The sequence below is a fragment of the Carlito syrichta genome, unplaced genomic scaffold, assembly GCF_000164805.1.
Source record: "Carlito syrichta isolate Samal-C Ts95f unplaced genomic scaffold, Tarsius_syrichta-2.0.1 Scaffold130637, whole genome shotgun sequence".
NCBI classification, from domain to species: domain Eukaryota; kingdom Metazoa; phylum Chordata; class Mammalia; order Primates; family Tarsiidae; genus Carlito; species Carlito syrichta.
The window spans coordinates 22,357-42,021 of NW_007074733.1; the positions used below are offsets into that span (position 1 = coordinate 22,357).

Sequence of the window (19,665 nt, forward strand, 5' to 3'; positions counted from 1 at the left end):
CCTCAGCCTCCCAAAGGTGCGGGATTACAGGCTGAGCCACCGAACCCGGCTGCTGTCCTCTCTTTTAATCCTGGAGTAAAACTGAGCACCCCTGCTTTGCAGGTGAGGAGACTGAGGCACAGAGAGGCTAAGTAATTTGCTTAAGGCTTCCCAGTGCGTAAGCAGGATTTGAACCTACACAATCTTTTTAGAGTTCATCCCTTTCTCCCTTCCTGTGGTGCTAATTAAACATGTTGTCCAGCGAAGTGCTTAGCACAGCATAGGGTGGGGCTCACGGAGGCAAACGGTGGGGGTTAGCTTTAGTCCTGCCTAACTCAGTCCCTGTCCAGGCAGTTGCCAAGTGACTTGAGCTCTTACTTGGCTGTGTGCGACTCTGGTGAGCCATTCCCTGCCTCAGTCTCATCTGTGAAATGGTGGTGAGCAGCTCCAGGGTGCTGTGCCTCCCCTGCCTAGGGCTTCCTCCCTCACCTAGACACGTTGTCTTTTTGCTCTCTCCTCCCAGTCAGCTTATACCCTGGGCTTGGTCACCTTCTACTGTAGCTGGGTCTGGCTGCATCTGAGAGCTCACTGGGACTCCCTAAGACAGTGGGGCCAAAAGCATGTGGAGATGACCAGACACAGGTAGTCAGGCGGTCCGAGTGGAGCCCTGGGACCCCGTAGCTGAGTTTGGTCTAAGTGGAGGTAGTGGGCAACTTTGGGGCATGGTGAAGGGACATGAGCCCTGGAGAAAGACACAGCTGGGTTCCACCCCAGCCCCTGCTGGGGTACGTGCCATCTCCTTTCTGAGTCTGTTGTCTCATCTGGAATTTGGGGGTGACGTACTGAGAAGCATCATACCTGTCATCCTTGATACCCGGCAGTGCCTGGTCCAGAGCTGGCCACTGCATGAGCTGCCTGTTCCTTTTTCCCACCTCGGCGCTGCAGGTTGGAGGCACAGAAGAGGCTGCCTCGCCTCCTCTACCCTTCCTGTGTGCCAAACTCTTATCCCCTGGTCCCCACAGTTTGCCCTTGAGTGATTTGCTGAGGCACAGGAAGGGCCATGGGGTGTGGGGGCAAGTGGAGACAGCAACCGCTCTGGAGGAGAGAATGAAGTCTATAGACATGCCGGGAAGCAGCAGGCAGCACCCAAGGAGCATGGGTTGAACTTGAGTGGCTGGATGTACTTCAAGACTTTGGGCTGCCATGTGCTTGCTGTTCCCTGGGCCTTTGCCCCATCTAGATGTGGGAGGGCTTGGGTTTCTGGGACCTCTCTTACAGTTCTGTTGAGTGGAGCTCATTAGGTGGTGGCTGGAAGCCCTGGCTGTGACCCCTCTCAACCACCCACTTGCTCGTCCGTACAGCTCTCCACACCTCCCGCCTCTCGCACTCGGAGCCACCCTCAGCCACGCCATCGCCAGCCCTCAGTGTGGAGAGCTTGTCGTCAGACAGCCCAAGCCAGACTGCTGGCGGGAAGCTTCTGGAGCCGCCAGCTGTGCCCAAGAGCTCCTCGGAGCCTGCAGTCCATGCCCCTGACACCCCTGGAAACCCTGCCAGCCTCTCTGCCGACTCCTCCCTGTCCTCCTCTGGTGAGCTAGTCCAGCCCAGTGTGGAGCGGACACCTCAAGCCAGCCCTGGCCTTGCCCCCAGGACCAGGGGCAGCCCAGGGCCCCCGCCAGCCAAACCTTGCAGTGGCGCCACCCCAACCCCTCTCTTATTGGTTGGAGACAGGAGCCCTGCACCTTCCCCCGGAAGCTCATCCCCACAGCTGCAGGTAAAGGTGAGTGCTGTCTCACCCCCACTAAAATCTGTGTCCTCTCTAGTGGACGTGGGTCTGGTCTGCCCAGGGCCTTCCATTCTTGCTGGCCCCTGACTTTTGAGTGGCTTTAGCTACGTCCATCTACCCACTCCCTACTCTGTTCGTTGAGGCACAAACTCCTTCCATCCATCTGCCAGAGGCCCCACCCATCTAGCCACCTGTCCTCTCCCTTGGCCCTCCATATCTTACTCATCCAGGCCCCTGTTTGCCTGCCTGTCCCCTGCACTGGCCTATTTGGGGTCCACTCACCAGCTACCAGTCATCCCACATCTTCTGTCCACCTTTCCATTTACTCAGACTCTGTTGATGCCAGACCCTGGGCTTAGCTGCATTAAGATTCTGTCCTTGCCCTCCAGGGGCTCATAGTCTGCTCAGGGAGACAGGTGTAAAGATTGTTCTAGAAGATCAGCTGGGTGCAGTGGCTCACGCCTGTAATCCCAACACTTTGGGAGGTTGAGTTGAAGGATTGCCTGAGTCCAGGGGTTTGAGACCAGCCTGGGCAACGTGGCAAGACCTCATCTCTACAATAAATCAAAAAAGCTAGCCAGGTGTGACCCATGCCTGTGATTCCAGCTATTTGGAAGGCTGAGGTGGAAGGATCACTTGAGCCTAGCAGGTCAAGGTTGTGGTGGCCATGTCTGTGCCACTGCATTCTAGCCTGGGTGACAGAATAAAACTACTCAAAAAGAGAAAGATGATAATCTGGGGTAGAGCACAGAGGGGAGGGGCTGACTCTCTTCTCCAGAGCCCTCACCCTCTCCATCATCAACCAGGACAGCTGGGGTCACTGAGCACCTCCTGCGTGCATGGGCCACCTGGGCACTGGGTTCCTTGGTATGGGGAGATGGGGGATGGGTCTGCTTTGTATTCACCCCTTCCCCCGCTAAGTAGCCCCTTTAAACCCATTTCCTGTCCTGAGCCGTGTGGAGGTTGGTCTGAGGGAATTCTGAGAAAAGGCTGGAAGGCCTGGAGTGGCTCAGAGGCTCCGGACTGTTTGGCTTTGCTGGGCCCCCCCAGGTGTGTTTGTGGAGGGAAGCGGCAGAACCCCAAGTATGCCTCCTTCCGGGGGACCCCACCCCACCCTCACCCTAGGATGAGGAGAGAACTTCAGAGGCAGTGGGAGCAGGAGACAGGGCTCTTGAGTGGCCGCCCTGTCCCAGTAGATGGGTGCTGCCCTGTGGGAACCAGATTCTGGTCCAGGCTCACTCCCTGCTTCAAAAATCCCAGAGCAGCTCCTACCCTGAACGAATCTCTCCTTGAGCTGACACAGTCCCCACCCCTGCCCCCAGCAGCTGAGAGCTCCTTGGAGCACCCAGGCCTCAAGTGAGACCTGTGTAATGGGCCCAGGGTGACACCTCTGTTTCTTTTTTTTTGAGTTGGAGTCTCACTCTGTCGCCTAGGCTGGAGTGCAGTGGCATGCTCATGGCCACCGCAGCCTCGGCCTGCTGGGCGCAGATGATCCTTCCACCTCAGCCTTCCAAGTAGCTGGAACTACAGATGCACGCCATCACACCCAGCTATTTTTTGTGATTTAGTGTAGAGATGAGGTCTCACCATGTTGCCCAGGCTGGTCTTGAACCCCTGGGCTCAGGCAGTCCTCTCGCCTCAGCCTCCCAAAGTGCTGGGATTACTGCCACCGCACCTGGCCAGGAATCTTTCTAGAGGTATAGAAGGACACAGGCTGGGCTCTGGGTGTATAGGTGGGGGACTGGGCAGCAGAGGGTAAGGGTCTTTCTCAGCCAGGGAAGGAGCTATCCTTCTCCATCTGCTGGCCAGAGGGTGGGGGACCCCTGCTCTTGCACTTCCTGGCTGGGTGACCCCAGGAGAGGAGCTTTACCTCTCTGGGCCTCAGAGTCCCTATTGGGATGGTGGCGATGAGGCCTAAATGACTCACCCTCAGTCCCACGGCCCCTCAGTGCTAGATGGCTGACTGGGCCCTGAAACTGATAGGTTCTCACTTCCACTTGGGCCCTTGGGAAGTATGTGCCCTTAAGCAAATTGCTTAACCTCTCTGAACTTGAGTTTACAGAGCTGTGAAATGGGCATTACAATAACCACTTTGCAGGATGGCTGTGAGAATTAAATAAGAATGCATAACAAGCTCTGTCGTTGATTTTGAAAAAAAGGAAGAAAGAAAGGAAAGAAAAAGAGAAGTACCAGTGGCACATGGGAGGTGTTCTGGAAATAGAAACATTTGTTGAATGACTGAGTGCATCAGAGATGGATTTGGGGAGACTCTCTCCTTGACTTGGCCCTCCTGCCCTGCCGTCCTGGCCTGCTTTTCCTATTCCCACTCGACCAGGCTGCTGGGGTCTTAATTACTCCCTTCCCCGACTTATCGTCTGTCATGTCTCCCTCCTTTTAGTCTTCCTGCAAGGAGAATCCTTTTAACCGAAAACCATCACCTGCAGCATCCCCAACCACAAAGAAGGCCACCAAAGGATCCAGACCAGTGAGGCCACCTGCCCCAGGACATGGCTTTCCGCTTATCAAACGCAAGGTACCAACTGGGAGCTCCCAGAGACCTAGTTGACCTGGGCCTCACACCCTCCAGTTGGCTGCTGCAGGCTTCCATGGGACACTTAGGCCCCTGTCTGGGCAGCTGCCCTCAGAGGCCCAAGAGAGGGTTTCTGGCGGCCCAGCTGGAAGGTCTAACTTGCAGCCAGGGATTTAGAGCTGATCAGCCCTCCCAGCCAAGAGCAGTGAGTGGTGTGTTTAATTTGTTACAGTAGTTCAAGTACAAAGCACTCATGTGATATGCTACTACTTAAACTGATTAGAGTGTTCCCAAGTTTATCTCTGTAACATGGTCATTCTCACCGACATTGTGATATCCTTCCTGGAGTGGCAGAGAAGGGGAGGCGTGTCCATGAAGGCAGGAGTTGTGCCTCCCTCTGGTGTGTCTATTGGTGCTGGGACCGGTGGCATGCAGGGCTTGTGGCTGTCCCCACACTGACCCCTCCCTCATACCGAGACCCTGCCTTCTTACCCTGCTGGTGCAGAGGGCAAGATCTGGGCGCTGGAGCCTGCAGAGTCCCATGCTGGCCTGAAAAATGGACAAAGCTCCTGGCAGTAGCTGAGCCAGGGGAGGGCAGGCAGGTGGAGGGGTCGGCCATCCTCAGGTGACCAGGGTGCCGTTTGACAGGTCCAGGCTGACCAGTACATTCCCGAGGAGGACATCCATGGAGAGATGGACACCATTGAGCGCCAGCTGGATGCCCTGGAACATCGTGGGGTCCTGCTGGAGGAGAAGCTGCGTGGTGGTGTGAATGGTGCGGGAGCTCTGGGTGGCCTGGCGGGTGGGGCTGGGGCAGAGCCTCTATTCCTGGGGGAGTCAGGAATGGCTGCCTGCCCTGGCTTCAGAGGGTGTCTGGCTTCCAGAGGGCCGTGAGGACGACATGCTGGTGGACTGGTTCAAGCTCATCCACGAGAAGCACCTTCTGGTGCGGCGGGAGTCCGAGCTCATCTATGTGTGAGTCCCCCGCCATGGCCCCTGGTTTCCTCCCTGAAATCTGTAGGTATTAGAACTAGAACCTTCGCCCTCCTGCCTCCTCCCTCCTCCTGTCTCTGTCATCACTGACAGCACAGCGCAGGGCTGCCTGACCCAGGCAGAACTGTTACCTTGTTCCCATTCCCTAGCTTCAAGCAGCAGAACCTGGAGCAGCGCCAGGCTGACGTCGAGTATGAGCTCCGGTGCCTTCTCAACAAGCCAGGTGAGCTTAGCCACCCGCATTCCCCTGGCACCTGCCCCGGGGCCTGGTGACACCGAGGAGTGGGCTTGGTTCTTCCCCTCCAAGCTGGAGAGTGGACGGATAGAGGTCCAGTGGGGGATACAGCAGACTGGAAACAGGGCCAGAGGAGGAGGGGCAGGGAAGGGCTGTCTGGATCACCTTTGAGACGGGAGAAATTGTAGCAGGTGGTAAGTAGGCTAGCGCCATGGCAGGAGAGGGAACCACAGGACAGTGGGGGTGCAGACATTTGTGGGGTGGGGGGTGATAGGCTGTCAGTAAACACCAGGCCCATGAACAGCCTGGCCTGATTTGGGCATGGGGTCAGACAGCCCTGTGTTCTGCCACTAATTCGCTGTGTGACCTTAGGCAGGTTTCTTAGCCTCACTGAGCCTCAATGGCTCCAAGTATTAGATGGGATTGGAGGCACCTACCTCGTCAGGAATTCTTGGAACCAGGAGATAGTGGATGTAGAAACTTCCTGCACCCTCTGAGGCACCGGTGGTGGATGGATATCATGTGACTGATTTGGCCTTTGTTAAGGGAGGGCCTCTTACGTGCCCTGTGGCACTTGCAGTGAACCACAGCAGCAGGCAGGGAAACCCCAGGACTGCGGAGAGTCAGCTAAGAGCCAGGGCTTCCTGACCACTTTCTTAATGGCCCAGGCATGGCGCCAGCCCTGGGCAGTGGGCCACTGCAACCACTTAATAGATGGAATATGGGACTTGCCCATTGGTGATGGGGTTAGGTGTCCATCTGTGTCTCTGACCTGGGTCTGTCCTTGTACACACAGTCCTGCTGGGACAGTGGCAGGGAACTCTCCACTGACTGGGGAACTTGGGAGACTGGAGTGTCCCTGGGGATGCCATAGAATGCCCCAGGCTTTGCTACCATCTGTGAGTCACTCCCAAATCTCCAGGAGGCTAGGGTGTGGCCACCACTCAGAGGGAGCCGCAGCAACACCTTGTGACTGGAATAGGTGCAGTACCTCTGCCTCCCCGGTCAACCTGCTGTTGCCTCTCCAGCCCCCTGTGTGGTGGCAGCACATCCCGGGCTTGTTGGCCTGTCCCAGGTGTTGTTTTGGAGGATGAGGCTAGTTTATGAGGCCCGAGTCCAGTACACCAGCAGTCCCCAGCCTTTCTGGCATCAGGGACCAGTTTCATGGAAGACAATGTTTCCACAGACTGGGGGTGGGGGATGGTTTTGGGATGAATCAAGCACATAACATTCATTGTGCACTTATTTCTATTATTATTACATTGTAATATATAATGAAATAGTTTTATAACTCACTGTAAAAAAAGAGGCATGGACAGAGTAGAGTGGTAAATAAAATAATGGATGGGCCACGTGTGGACTAAATTAAGTGTTGGATTCCGACTTAAAGCCTGTCACCAGATGCAGCTGTATAGTTGAAGTACATCAACTCACTTGCCACTCACTGATAGGGTTTTGTTAGAGTCTGCAAGCAATTTATTATGGTCTCTCTGCAGTCAAACCTCACTGCTTATGTTAATCTGTATTTACAGCCGCTTTCCAGTGCAATATCACTGCCTCAGCGCCACCTCAGAGCATTAGGCATTAGATTCTCATAAGGAGCATGCAACCTATACCCCTTACGTATGCAGTTCACAGTAGGGTTCACACACCTGTCAGAGTCTAATGCCTCCTCTGATCTGGCAGAAGATGAAGCTCAGGCAGTAATGCAAACAATGGGGAGCAGCTATAAATACAGATGAAGCTTTGCTGGCTTGCTGCTCACCTCCTGCTGTGTGGCCTGGGTCCCTACCAGGCCTTGGACTGCTACAGGTCCATGGCCTAGGCATTGGGGACCCCTATAATACACCATAAGGGCCATTGCTTGGGGGTGTCCAGCTGCCCAGGTTCAAATGCTGACTCTACTTTCACTGTGTGATGCTGGTCAAAGATTTAACTTCTCTGAGCCTCTGTTTCCCCATGTGTAGACTGGGCACATAACTTACTCAGGTCCCAGACTTGGGAAGGGGCAGACTGAGATTTGAACTTGGGTGATGAATCAGGCCCTGGTCTGTCCCCAGAACTAGTCTGGGCCACCTGCTCCTGAACTTTGGTCAGGCGAGGCCATAGGAGAATAGGGCAGTGACTCAGGGGCCTCAGGATATTTGTTTCAAGTTGGGGAGGTCTGTGGCAGGAGATGTTGTGGAGGGAAGGCTAAGTGTGGGCGCCCGTCCCCAGAGCCTGCGGACTGGGAGGATGGGAACACCGAGGCTCAGGTGGGTCTCTGAGGATGGTGCTGAGAGATGTCTGGGGCCTCGAGGGGGAGAGGCCGGAGAGGTGGCAGGTGTGCACAACGTCAGGGAAAGCTGCTGCTGGGCTCCCTGCCTCCAGCATTCCCTCTAGTCTACCCTCTCCACGGCCTTGGACGCTGTCCTGATATGCCACTTGGGTCACACTGCTTCTCCTGCATGAGGACCCTGGGCTTCCCGTTATCTCTCACCCTTCCTCACTCGGTCTACCACATCCTGCCCCCGGCAAGAAGCCACCAGTGAACACTGGTTGAGGGGTGAATGAAGGTGAGCAGGAAACCTTGGCAGGGCTAGCCTCTTCTGGAGCAGACCCTATGCTGTGCTGGCCCTGCCGGGACCCCTTGCGGGGGTTGGTAGGCAGCCTAGTCTTCCTGGTCTCTTCTGTCACAACCTGCCTTTCCCCATGGACTTGCGAGCCCCACCCATCTGGCACTTCCTTCCTGTGCCCTCGGGACTTAGCACAGGGTTGACCTGTAGCCTGCCCACAGCACTTAGGCAGTGGCAGTGGCTCCTGGTGGCCTGGGGAGGAGGAGGGTTTCCTGTCACTCATACCCCCAGGTTTTCTCCCCGGGCAGAAAAGGACTGGACAGAGGAGGACCGGGGCCGGGAGAAGGTGCTGATGCAGGAGCTTGTGACCCTCATCGAGCAGCGCAATGCCATCGTCAATTGCCTGGACGAGGACCGGCAGAGGTGACGTGGCTGGGGGTGGGGGCTCCTGGGTGAGGGGCCCACAGCAGGTTGTGCCTAGGACCCCCATGGGTGGGGCAGCCCTGGCAGAGCCCAAGACATAGTCTCACACCCCAGGACCAGCACACCTTGCTCAGCCCTGTGTGGACGGAGGCTGGAAAGGACTTGGAGACTATTTGCTCTTTCCTCCTGTGGCATACTCAGCTTCTCTTTCTCATATCAGGGAGGAAGAGGAGGACAAGATGTTGGAAGCCATGATCAAGAGAAAAGGTAAGGTCCTTCCTGGGTTTGAGCCTGATGCCTAGAAGTTCTGGCCCACTTGAACTTCAACTTGGGGGATGGAGGGTAGGGGGTGGTTGAAGGAAGGGTTAGAGCCTCCTGAGCCTCTGGGAGACTACTGTGCTGGGAATGCTGTCTGAGGCAAGGGAGGCCAGCCTACAGCCAGGAAGGCTGGGCCCAGGCTTGGAGGGTGGCCATGGGATGCCCTGATGCCCACAAGGAGGAGGACTGAGGTCTGTGGGGTGCATGTTCCCAGGGTGGGTTTGCCTTAAGCTGTGTATTCTTCCTTGAGCTCTGCAGCTGGTTTTGGCGGGTCCCTGGACCTAAACAGGATGCCTCCTAGGGATTGGGTGGTGCCTGGTACAGTTTAAAAAAGAGCACTGGCTTGTGAGTTAATGGATCTGACTTTGATCTTGGTTCCACCAGTGACTCACTTTATGGCCTTGTGGTTAAGTCTGACTCCACTCAGGTAGTTAGTCCATTTCAAAGGCCCACATTTTCCTTGTCTATAAAATTAGGGGCTTGGACAGAAGATTTCTGAGAGTTCTCCAGCTCTGACAGTCAGCATTTGTGTGTGAGCCGCAGCCTCGGTGCATCGAGTCTTTTTTTTTGAGTTGGGGGTCTCACTCTGTCACCCAGGCCAGGGTGCAGTGGCATGATCATGATGATCACGGCTCACTCATAGCTCACAGCAGCATCAACCTCCTGGGCTCGCACCACCATGTCCGGCTAAATTTTTGATTTTTTGTAGAGACGAGGTCTCACTATGTTGCCCAGGCTGGTCTTGAACCCCTGTACTCAAGTGATTCTCCCACCTCGGCCTCCCAAAGTGTTGCGATTATAGGAGTGAGCCATCATGCCCGGCTGGTGCATTGGGTCTTTTAAAGGCCAATGTATGTTACACTTCAGAGTTCCCAGAGGCTCTTGCATAGATTTATCTCCCGATCTTTCCAAACAGTGGGAGAGTGGATGGGGAAGGTGTGGTCCCCAGTCTCTAGATGAAGTGAGAAGGCTGGGAAGGGTGCTGTGACTTGTCCCAGGTTCCAGATGTAAGGTGGAGGGGCTCGGCTGAGCCCCTGCTGACCTCACGCCCAAGCCTGTGTCATGACCCCTGGCCTGCCTTGGATGGACTCCCCTTCCCACTTTGTTAAATGCTCCCTTTTCTCTGCTGCAGAGTTCCAAAAGGAGGCTGAACTCGAAGGCAAGAAGAAGGGCAAGTTCAAGACCATGAAGGTGCTGAAACTGCTGGGAAACAAACGTGATACCAAGAGCAAGTCCCCTGGGGACAAGAGCTAACTTCTAGGAAAACCAGCTGGGGACAACTCCCCCTCCTAGGTCAGCCCTTGCCTGTGCTTTGCTGGTGGGGGGGCACCCTGTTCCCTCAGGTCAGTCATGAGGAAAGAACTCAAGGGGAAGGAGCCTCTGGGGCATGGCCTCTCCCTCCTCAGCGTCTTCCTGGTGGTCTAGGCCAAAGAGTTATCTTCCCTGTTCTCTGAGCCCCAGGCAGCTGTGACTCAGCCCTTCCTAGTATGATTCTGATGATCTTGGATGCTGTGACTGGCCCAAGGGGCAATTAGGGTCTCAGGGTCCAGGGAGGAACTGCAGCTGAGCATGTCCACCTGTTCTTGCTACCAGACCCTGCCGTGGTGGGGCGGTGACCTGGTCCCTCTTTCCTCTGTACTGCATCCACATGGGTTCATAGCTGTCAGGGTTCTACCCATGGCCCCAGGGTTCTGCTCCCCCTAGCAGGCCAGCATGTGGGGGTTGGCACACTGGCTTCTTCCTGCCCCAGCCCTGGCTCTGAGTGCAGGCCCTGTCCAATGCAGGTGCCCCTGAATCTCGGTTTCTCCTCACTCAGGAGCTCTGTTTGTGTGTCTCTAGTTAAGTCTGAGCTCGCAACTGAGTAGTCTGTGCTGTCAGGCATGAATGGATCTGATGGGCAAATCCCTCTCTTTCTGCCTCAGAGTTCTAGGAGATGCTTCCCTCATCTCCCCTTACCCCACAGGGAGCCTGCTTTCCATGACCAGGGCTGCAAAGGCCATGCTGGGGAGGTGGGTGCCCCTCTTCATCCCCCCGATTCCTGAGCCCCCAAGGGTCCCTGGGAGCAGGGCTGGTTGCAGTTCTCGTTCCTGATCATGAGCCCAGGAGGCTTCAAGTAGGTGCTAATCCTGGCTCTTTAACACGCTGTCCTCTGACCCCTAATTATGGCTTTCCTCTGCCACCTCAGGCCTGGGGAGAGGGGCTGAACATTCCCGTTTGTGGTCATTACTAGTCTGTCTCCTCTGCTGTCTGTTCTCTCTCTGACTCTGACTCATTCCCACTGAGGACTGACGGCTGCTCACCTCACTGGGATAGCTGAAGGAGAGGAGGAGATATAGGGACAACCACATTTTCCCCAGGGAATGTGCCCAGCAGTTCTTGGTCAAAGCACTCTTATCTCTGGGATGAACTATCTCTGGGCTGCCATTCCCTCAAAACATCTCTGGGAAAGGATCACACTGTATTAACACTTGAGGATTTTCCTCACCAACAATAAACAGACAACCTCAGTTGCCAATGCCCTGTAGCCTTGGGCCATAGCCATGTCTGCCTTCCTGCCTGTTTCTGCCATGCCTTGTGGCTGGGCATCTTTGGTCCCCAAGGCCCTGGGGCCATGTTGGGGCCATCTTCCGAGAGGAGCCTCAGCCCTTACTGCCTGCCATTGGGCAGGATCCCCTTCCTCTGCAGGGAGAGGTGGTTTCCCCTGGCTGCCTCCTTCTGAACATGCCTGTTGACCTGGAGCTAGGGCCATTAACTCCAAGGGCTTCCTGGGGCCAGGTGGGTAACGTACGTGTAACATGCGTGATCCAGGCTGGGTATACCAAGAGGAGGGATGGCTCTGGTTGGCCTTTTCAGTGTCAAGAGACCAGGGTGGTGGGGGCAGGGCGAACTGGAGTGTCTGCCACAGCTCAAGGGACATTCTTCCTCACTCAAGTCAACTGTGGCCAGTGGGAGTGAATGTGCACCCAGTGTTCCTAGACCTTTTCCATTTTTCATAAGCTAGAAATCCAGATTTCGTGTGTAATTTGTAGATGTTGACAACTAATTTGAATTTAAATCAAGAGGAGGCTGATACTATATTGTCAAGAGTGGGCTGAATGTATCCTGGGTTCTCTGGTTGCTGCCTCTAGACCACATGATTGGGCCTTTGAGGTGCAGGACGACTGTGCCTGTCAAATTGTACTCTCTGCCCTCAGGTTCTTGAGGGTGTGTGGACCATGGAGGTCCCTGAGCCAGCCCCTGATCTGGGCCTCTCCTCTTAAAGGCTGTTTTTATTCTGCAAACTAAAATTTGAGTCATGTGATAGGATTGACTCCCTCCAGGTACAAGAGACAGGGTTGGTTGATTATTTCCAAGATATTTTGATGATTTACAGGGACAGGAAAATGACAGGTTGCTGGAGAAGGTATGGCTCATGAGTATCTGAAGCCAGAGGAAGGGAACCACTGTACAGTGGACCAGGCTGGGGTGGGGTTCCTTGTCAGGTGATGCCTCAGCAGCCCTGTGCGCCAGAGCCTCACAGACATGCAAACAGGTGCGAAGGCTGTGGGTTTCCCCCAAAGTCCTACAGCACATGCTGGGGTTGGAACTCCCAAGCCGGGACTCTGTCAGTCTGGGCCCCTCCTGCCCCTTGTGTTTCTTTCTGGGGGTTGTGGGTTTAGTGGAGAGACATACAGCTAACTTTTAACCCTGAGTAGGCCACTTAATAGTTATATGCCCTTCATTATAGTACCTCAGTGATCCTTAGTTTCCACAGAGAGATAATGAACCGTCCCAGGGGTTTACTGAGATAATTCTGTGAGAGTGAAATTCAGCACCTCACACAGCACCCAGCCCTGGGGTGCTGGAGAGCGCGGGTTCCCAGTTCCACTTAGAACTTGGCGAGACCTCATCTCTACAATAAATTAAAAATGAGCCGGGTGTGGTAGCGCACGCCTGTTTCCAGCTACTTGGAAGGCGGAGGTGGAAGGATCGCCAGAGCCCAGCAAGTTGAGGCTGCGGTGGACGGGAGCAGCCACTGCACTCCAGTCTGGGTGACAGAGTGAGACTCCAACTCAAAAAAAGAAAAAAAAGAATATGCAAACAGGAAGCTAGAAGCCATCTGTGCTTGACATATTCTAACTCCTTGAACAAATACACTTATTCCTTTGAAAACAAAATGGTGCTTGTAATGACTCACATTAAATGTGTTTTGTTGGCCAGTTAATCATTGTGGTTGAACATTTGCCCAAGGCAGTAAGAAGTCAAGTAAGTAGATTCTAAGACAGGAAGAAAGGAATTGTATTCATTCCTAAACTCAGAGAACGAAATGAGCAGGACACAAAGAGGCTGAAGGTGGTGGGAAGAGGGCCCGGCAGATGCCTTTGGACACATGTCCAAGAGGGAAGATCTGGGCCTTGATTTCATGGTGGATGGGGCTCTTTCCCCCAGAAAAGTCTCGAAGTCTGTGTCTGGGTTTCAAGGCTCCAACAGCATCCCAGGGTGGGGGCTAGGCTGCTGTGTATGTCCTGGGGTACCATAGCCAGGGCAGTGCTGCACAACCATTTGACATAGCCAAAGGCTGGTATGGCGGGCTGACTTGGGGATGACCTTGCTTGGCAAAAGGGTGGTTGAAGTTGGGCTACCCTGCCCCGTCTCTGGAGATGGGTTTAGTGGTGGCAAGAGCCTTCCCAAGCTCGTTGCTCCTCTTGTGGTCAATGACTTCCATTTCCATTTTGGGTTTAGTGGTGGCAAGAGCCTTCCCAAGCTCGTTGCTCCTCTTGTGGTCAATGACTTCCATTTCCCGTAGCTTCTGCAAAGGCATCAGGGAAAGCTGATGGGTGGGGGGGGCACAGATCCCGAGGTGCCATCGCAGCTGTGGCTAGAGCTTGCCTCCTGAGGCCTGTGGCCACAGCTGGCCCTTTATTTCCACTCCAGCCCTTCCTGGTGGTTTCTCCTACCTGGGAGATTTCAGCAAGGATGACTGCTCGGTACTGCTTGCCCTGTCCCAGGGCCTCCATGTCGGCCAGGAATTCTTTCCTTTCCTGAATTTCCTTCACCACTGGACAGAGAAGGGCCATCAGTGCATGGGTAGCGGGGACTTTCAGGCTCCTGTGAGGGGTGTGTGGTGGTGGGTTGCCTTTCTTAGGGGAGAGGACATAGTTCTGCTGTCAAGTTGGCCCTCAGGGATCCCCTCACTGCTCCATCCAGGCTCTTCCTCATATCACTCCCCACCCACAGCATGACTGGCCCACTGGTGGCTTACGCTCTTCAAACCGGTCTAGCTCGGGGGCTGGGTCCACCTTTCGCGCAGGAGGGGCCTTTCTTTTCCATTTCTCTGGGTCCTTCCCAGTGGCAAAGATATTTTGGAGTCTTCGTTTCTCCTTCTCCAGATCTCCTGTAAGGCCCAGAAATGGCATAGTTCGGGCATGAAGGGCATCTCCATTCGTGGTCTGTCTCACATGCTTGCTGCGGGGTGCCCGGGTCTTGTGGACAGGGCTTCTGCAGCATGGCATGTCAAGATAGGAAGAGGTTGACAGAGCCAGGAAAGAGCACACCCTGCTTTGGGCAGAGCAAAGCAGAAAAAACTCAGGACCTGTGGCCTCCATGTTGCCTGCAGTGGCAACCTTTGTGTAGGGGCTGCGGAGAGACATTAGGAGGGTCTGGGCCAAGAGTTATGTCAGATGCCAAGTAGGAAGAGGAGAGGAACACCTCTGTGACATGGGCTGTAGTGCAGAGGAACTGGGCTTGAGGGACTGACAGACAAACATTCATCAGGGATTGGTATAATCCAGTTAATCATGAGAGTTCTGGAAAATAAAAGAGGTTTCCCCTGCACCCCGAACCACCCCCAAACTAACACGTACCAAGGCTCAAGAGCATTAGTATAAAAAGCATGAGATTGGATTAGATGCTACTCACCTGCCCTGTGGTCTGGCTCCTATCCCTCCCCCACCTCCCCCAGGGGGATGGAGAGAGGCTCAGGCCCTTTCACTTACTGGTGACTTGAGGCTTGAACTGCTCCCGCCTGTAGGCCCCATTGGCTTGGCACATGCTGGCAGGCCGGAGGTGGGACCTGGCTGTCAGGATAGGAGGCAGGTAGATGGGTGAGGCCGGCTGCTTGGAAGGGGAGTCCCTCTGGCTGGAGTTTGGGCCACACTGCAATGGCAAAGAGTCTCCTCCTGGGGGAGGAAGTGGGAATGGGAGAGCGCACCTGGGTTTGATACCTACCTGTTACAACAGTCAAACAGCACAGAAGAGTCTTCGCTTCTCCCTGCAATCTCACCCTCAATTTGGTGGTCTCCCCGATTTCTGATGCTTATATGAACGTGTTCAGAGTTGCTTGTGCATATATTTTATATATGCGTATAAGATTCTTTTTTTTTTCAAACACTGGATCATACTGTAATATATTCAGTAACAGACACTTTTCAATTAACAATTTATCATGGACATCTTTCCAGATCAACCCATTTATATATAACTTATTTTTTATAGCTGTATACTAGTCCTTAGAATGGATACATTATTTATTCAGCTAGCCTCCTAATCCAGAAATTCAGGTTGTTTCCAGGTTTTTTTGTTTTTGTTTTTTACTGTTTCAAACAATGCTGCAATAAACATTCTTGGACATCTTATCTTTGTACTGGTGCTTTTATTTCTATGGATGGGTTCCTAAAACTTTCTGCTTGGTCTACATGCAGGGAGGGACAGTTTGGATGGTAATAGACACCGATCTCTCCTGCTATCTAGTCCCTCCCCTTGCCTCAGCCATGGCTGGGGCTCCTCACCCAGGCCAGCCAAGTGTGTCACCCTCCTGTCTGGTCAGTTGACCCTTCCTCTCAACTTCCCTAAAACCCAGCTTAGAGCAGCCCCAGCCACTGTTCTTTTTTTTTTTTTGAGTTGGAGTCTCACTCTGTCATCCAGACTGGAGTGCAGTGGCTGCTCCTGGCCACCGCAGCCTTGACCTGCTGGGCTCCGGCGATCCTTCCGCCTCAGCCTTCCAAGTAACTGGAACTACAGGGGTGCGCTACCACGCCCGGCTGATTTTTTTGATTTATTGTAGAGATGAGGTCTTGCCAAGTTGCCCAGGCAGGTCTCGAACCCATGAGCTCAGGCAATCCACTCACCTCAGCCTCCCAGAGCACAGGATTATGGGCTGAGCCACTGAGCCCGGCTTCAGCCACTGTTTCAATCTGTGCCTGTCTACCCTTACCTACTTGTCTATACCTCTTTTATATCCATTCAGCAAATGTGTATCGAGGATCTGCTCTGTGCCAGGCAATGGACACTGGAGGAAAGTGGGAAGTAAGACAAAGTTCTGCCCTCCTGAGGTTGGGGGAAGGGTGTGGATGATGATAAAATATGTAACATACACTGTATAGTATTTTTAATTTTTTCTTTGGAGATGGGGTCTCACTCTGTCACCCAGGCTGAGGTACAGTATGATCATAGCTCACCTCAGCCTCGAATTCCTGGTCTCAAGCAATCCTCCCTCCTCAGCCTCCTGAGTAGCTGGTACTGCAGATGTATACCACCATGCTCAGCTTTTTTTTTTTTTTTTAATTTTAGAGACAGGCTCTCACTATGTTGCCCAGGCTGGTTTCCAGCTCCTCGCCTCAAGTGTTCCATCTGCCTCAGCCTACCAAAGTGCTGGGATTATATGTGTGAGCCACTGTTCCTGGCCTCTTAGATGGCTGGAGCATGGGGTGTGTCACAGCGGGATTTACAGTTTTAATAGGGTAGCCAGGAAGGCCTCAAGAAGGGTTAACTTATGAGAAAAAACCTGGGGAGGCCTGATGGAGAGGAGGCCAGCTTTGCAGGCATTTTGGGGGAAAGCATTCCAAACAAGGGAACAGCTAGAGCAAAGGTGCTGAGGTGGGAATGTGCCCAAAGTGTCTGAGAAACAACCAGGAAGTTAGGGTGGCAGGAATGGAGTGAAGAAGTAAGAGTTAGAGGTCAGAGGTCATGGAGGCCCCTGGAGAGACTGGCTTTTACTTTGAGTGAGGTGGGGAGCCATCTAAGGGTTCTGAGCAGAAGATGTACCATTTGGCTGCTGTCGAAAATCCAGTGTACAGGGCCAAGGGCAAGGGCAGGGAGACCAGCAGTGAGGCCACCCAAGTAATGTGGAGTGATGGTGGGATTCTGGGCCAGGGTGGTGGCAGAGAGGGTGGGGAAAGGTGTCAGGGACAGGATATGGCTTAGAGGTCCAGCAGACTGAATTGCTGATGGATTGGATGTGGGCTCTGAAAGGAGGAGCATCAGGGATGACTCCAAGGTGTCTGTCCTAAGGAACTGGAAGGATGGAGCTCTACCCAGAGCCACACCACACCTCTGTCTCTCTTCCCTGAAGAGTTGTTGTGCTTCCTAGAATGTCCCTCCCACCCCTTCCACTCCGTAGCTCTACTCCTTTTTTTAATTTTGCGTTGAAGTTGAACTCTGTTGACTAGGCTGGAGTGCAGTGGCACGCTCACAGCCACGGCAGCCTTAACCGGTTGGGCTCAGGCAGTCCTTTTGTCTCAGCCTCCCAAGTAGCTGAGACTACAGAAGTGTGCCACCATGCCCAAACTTCTGGGCTCAAACAATCCTCTTGCCTTGGCCTCCCAAAGTGCTGGGAGTAAAGGCATGACCCACTGTGCCCAGCCGTATATAACTTTTATTGTTATAATTCTATTTACAACTAGTTATTGTTCATTCCACTGAGATTACATGTATGAGCCATTGTGCTGGGCGGGGGACCACATTTTCAATGCTCCTTCATATTGAGGAGAGGACCTCATTTTAAAAGACAAAGACAGGTCATGTAGCTCACACCTGCAAACCCAGGAGGCTGAGGCAGGGGGATTGCCTGAGGCTAGGAATTGGAGACCAGCTTGGTCAACATAGCAAGAGTCATCTCTCTTAAAAAAAAAAAAGGCGGCTCGGTGGCTCAGCTGGTAATCCCGCATTTTGGGAGGCTGAGGTGAGTGGATGGCCTGAGCCCACGGGTTCGAGACCCACCTGGGCAACTTGGTGAGACCTCATCTCTATAATAAATCAAAAACTAGCTGGGCGTGGTAGCGCACGCCTGTAGTTCCAGCTACTTGGAAGGCTGAGGTGGAAGGATCGCCGGAGCCCAGCAGGTCGAGGCTGCGGTGGCCGGAAGCGGCCACTGCACTCCAGTCTGGGCGACAGAGTGAGACTCCAACTCAAAAAAAAAAATTAAAAAAAGCTCAAATTCCTCTGCCCAGGAAGCCTCTGTGGACTGCTCCTTACTTTTCATGGTGTCCATAATGTGGCGCTGCTGGAATTTAGTCAGTTTGGATTCCTTCATCATCACTGCAAGGTAAAGCATTTTGTAAGACCTCCTGGGCTGTAGGAGATGCCTTTATCTCACCCTATTGAAATTAAAACTGTATTACCCCCATCCCTATTCTGTACTGAGTACACTCTCTCTACCTTTACTGCTTCAGTTTTTTCTATAGTACCCCAAACCACCTGGTTTTTGTATGTTTTATTTATTATTTGTTACCCTTCTGTATTAGCTCAATGAGAGCAATAAGTTTTGCTTTTTTCCATTTATTTATTTATTTTTTTTGAGTTGGCGTCTCACTCTGTCCCAGATGGAGTGCAGTGGCACGCTCCCAGCCACTGCAGCCTCAACCTGCTGGGCTCTGGCAATCCTTCTGCCTCGGCCTTCCAAGTAGCTGGAACTACAGGCATGCGCTATCACGCCCGGCTAATTTTTTATTTTATTGTAGAGATGAGGTCTCACCAAGTTGCCCAGGTGGGTCTCGAACCTGGAGGCTCAGGCAATCTACTCACCTCATCCTCCCAAAGCACTGGGATTACAGGCTGAGCTACCGAGCCCGGCTCCGTTTTCTTTTTTGTGCTGCTATATTCCCAGTACCTAAAACGTGTCTAAAGCACACAGTAGTTTAAAAAATTTTTTTTTGTTGAGTAAATTAATGAATGAATCCTTGTTCACTCATGTGCCAGGGACTGGAGCTACAATTGTGAGCCAAAACAGACAAGACTTGCCTGATGGAATCATGACCTAGAGGGATACGTGGGCCACTAAAGTAAATATCTGACTACAGGCTGTGCTAAGCCCAGTGAAGGAAATGTATTTCGTAGTGTGTGGGCACATAACAGTAGGTCCTACTGTGGTCGCAGTGGTGGGAAGGAGACAAGGTTACCCTGGGAAAACTGGAAGCCTGATCTAAAGGATGCATGGGTGTTAACCACTCTAAAATTCCTAGTTCTTTGACTTTTGGCCCCTTGCTAGCTGTAGCACCTTGAACCTTTCTGAACTCCAGACTCCTTGTCTGTAAAGGAAAATAGCAATTGCTAAACCACGGGTCATGTAGAGGAGAACTGAGCTACAGAGGGTAACTATTGTCATGGCTCTTCTTGCGTCTTTAAGGCACTGACCTCGGAGCAGCTCGCAGGTTCCTGGAGTGTAAGTGGTCAGCTTGGGGCAGCGCCAGAACCCCGTTCCTTTGGTCACTGCCTCCATTCTCTCCTGAGAAGTGACTGGGGGGGGGGCTGAGGAGGGAAAGATGCAATTACACACCCCTTGTTTCCCAGCCCCAATCTCTGCTCCGTCACACCCAACATCCCCCCCGAAGTATGGAAGCGGGAATCGAGTCTCAAGAAAGTCGTGATGCCACCAGTCAATATTATGACAGCGTCCGATCCTTCCATCCCGACACACACGCAGTTAGATACATACAGAATCCTTATTCTGTAACAGGGAAAATCCCCTAGAGAGAAAGAACATTAAGATAGCCGAGGTCGTGCCGGGCTCGGTGGCTCAGCCTGTAATCCCGCGCTTTGGGAGGCTGAAGTGAGTGGATTGCCTGAGCCCCCGGGTTCGAGACCCGCCTGGGCA

The 19,665-nt window shown here is 53.4% G+C and overlaps 2 protein-coding genes across 2 annotated transcripts in view; one reads left to right on the forward strand and one right to left on the reverse strand.

Annotated features, from left to right (window-relative positions):
* MICALL1 (MICAL like 1) overlaps window positions 1-11,350 on the forward strand; it is a 28,226-nt gene extending 16,876 nt beyond the window's left edge. Inside the window, exons 9-16 of the mRNA XM_008049166.1 lie at window positions 1,341-1,756; window positions 4,161-4,295; window positions 4,941-5,067; window positions 5,177-5,267; window positions 5,435-5,508; window positions 8,384-8,498; window positions 8,719-8,765; window positions 9,949-11,350. Of these exons, the coding sequence (XP_008047357.1) occupies window positions 1,341-1,756; window positions 4,161-4,295; window positions 4,941-5,067; window positions 5,177-5,267; window positions 5,435-5,508; window positions 8,384-8,498; window positions 8,719-8,765; window positions 9,949-10,070 (1,127 nt within the window). The 3' untranslated portion in view covers window positions 10,071-11,350. The remainder of the gene's footprint in view (window positions 1-1,340; window positions 1,757-4,160; window positions 4,296-4,940; window positions 5,068-5,176; window positions 5,268-5,434; window positions 5,509-8,383; window positions 8,499-8,718; window positions 8,766-9,948) is intronic.
* Window positions 11,351-13,428: 2,078 nt separating this feature from the next.
* Window positions 13,429-19,665, reverse strand: part of CUNH22orf23 (chromosome unknown C22orf23 homolog) — a 6,715-nt gene continuing 478 nt past the window's right edge. The window contains exons 2-7 of the mRNA XM_008049159.2: window positions 19,206-19,307; window positions 18,048-18,110; window positions 14,792-14,974; window positions 14,059-14,190; window positions 13,754-13,854; window positions 13,429-13,605 (exon numbers count right to left, since the gene is read on the reverse strand). Coding sequence (XP_008047350.2) covers window positions 13,435-13,605; window positions 13,754-13,854; window positions 14,059-14,190; window positions 14,792-14,974; window positions 18,048-18,110; window positions 19,206-19,307 — 752 coding nt within the window. The 3' untranslated portion in view covers window positions 13,429-13,434. The remainder of the gene's footprint in view (window positions 13,606-13,753; window positions 13,855-14,058; window positions 14,191-14,791; window positions 14,975-18,047; window positions 18,111-19,205; window positions 19,308-19,665) is intronic.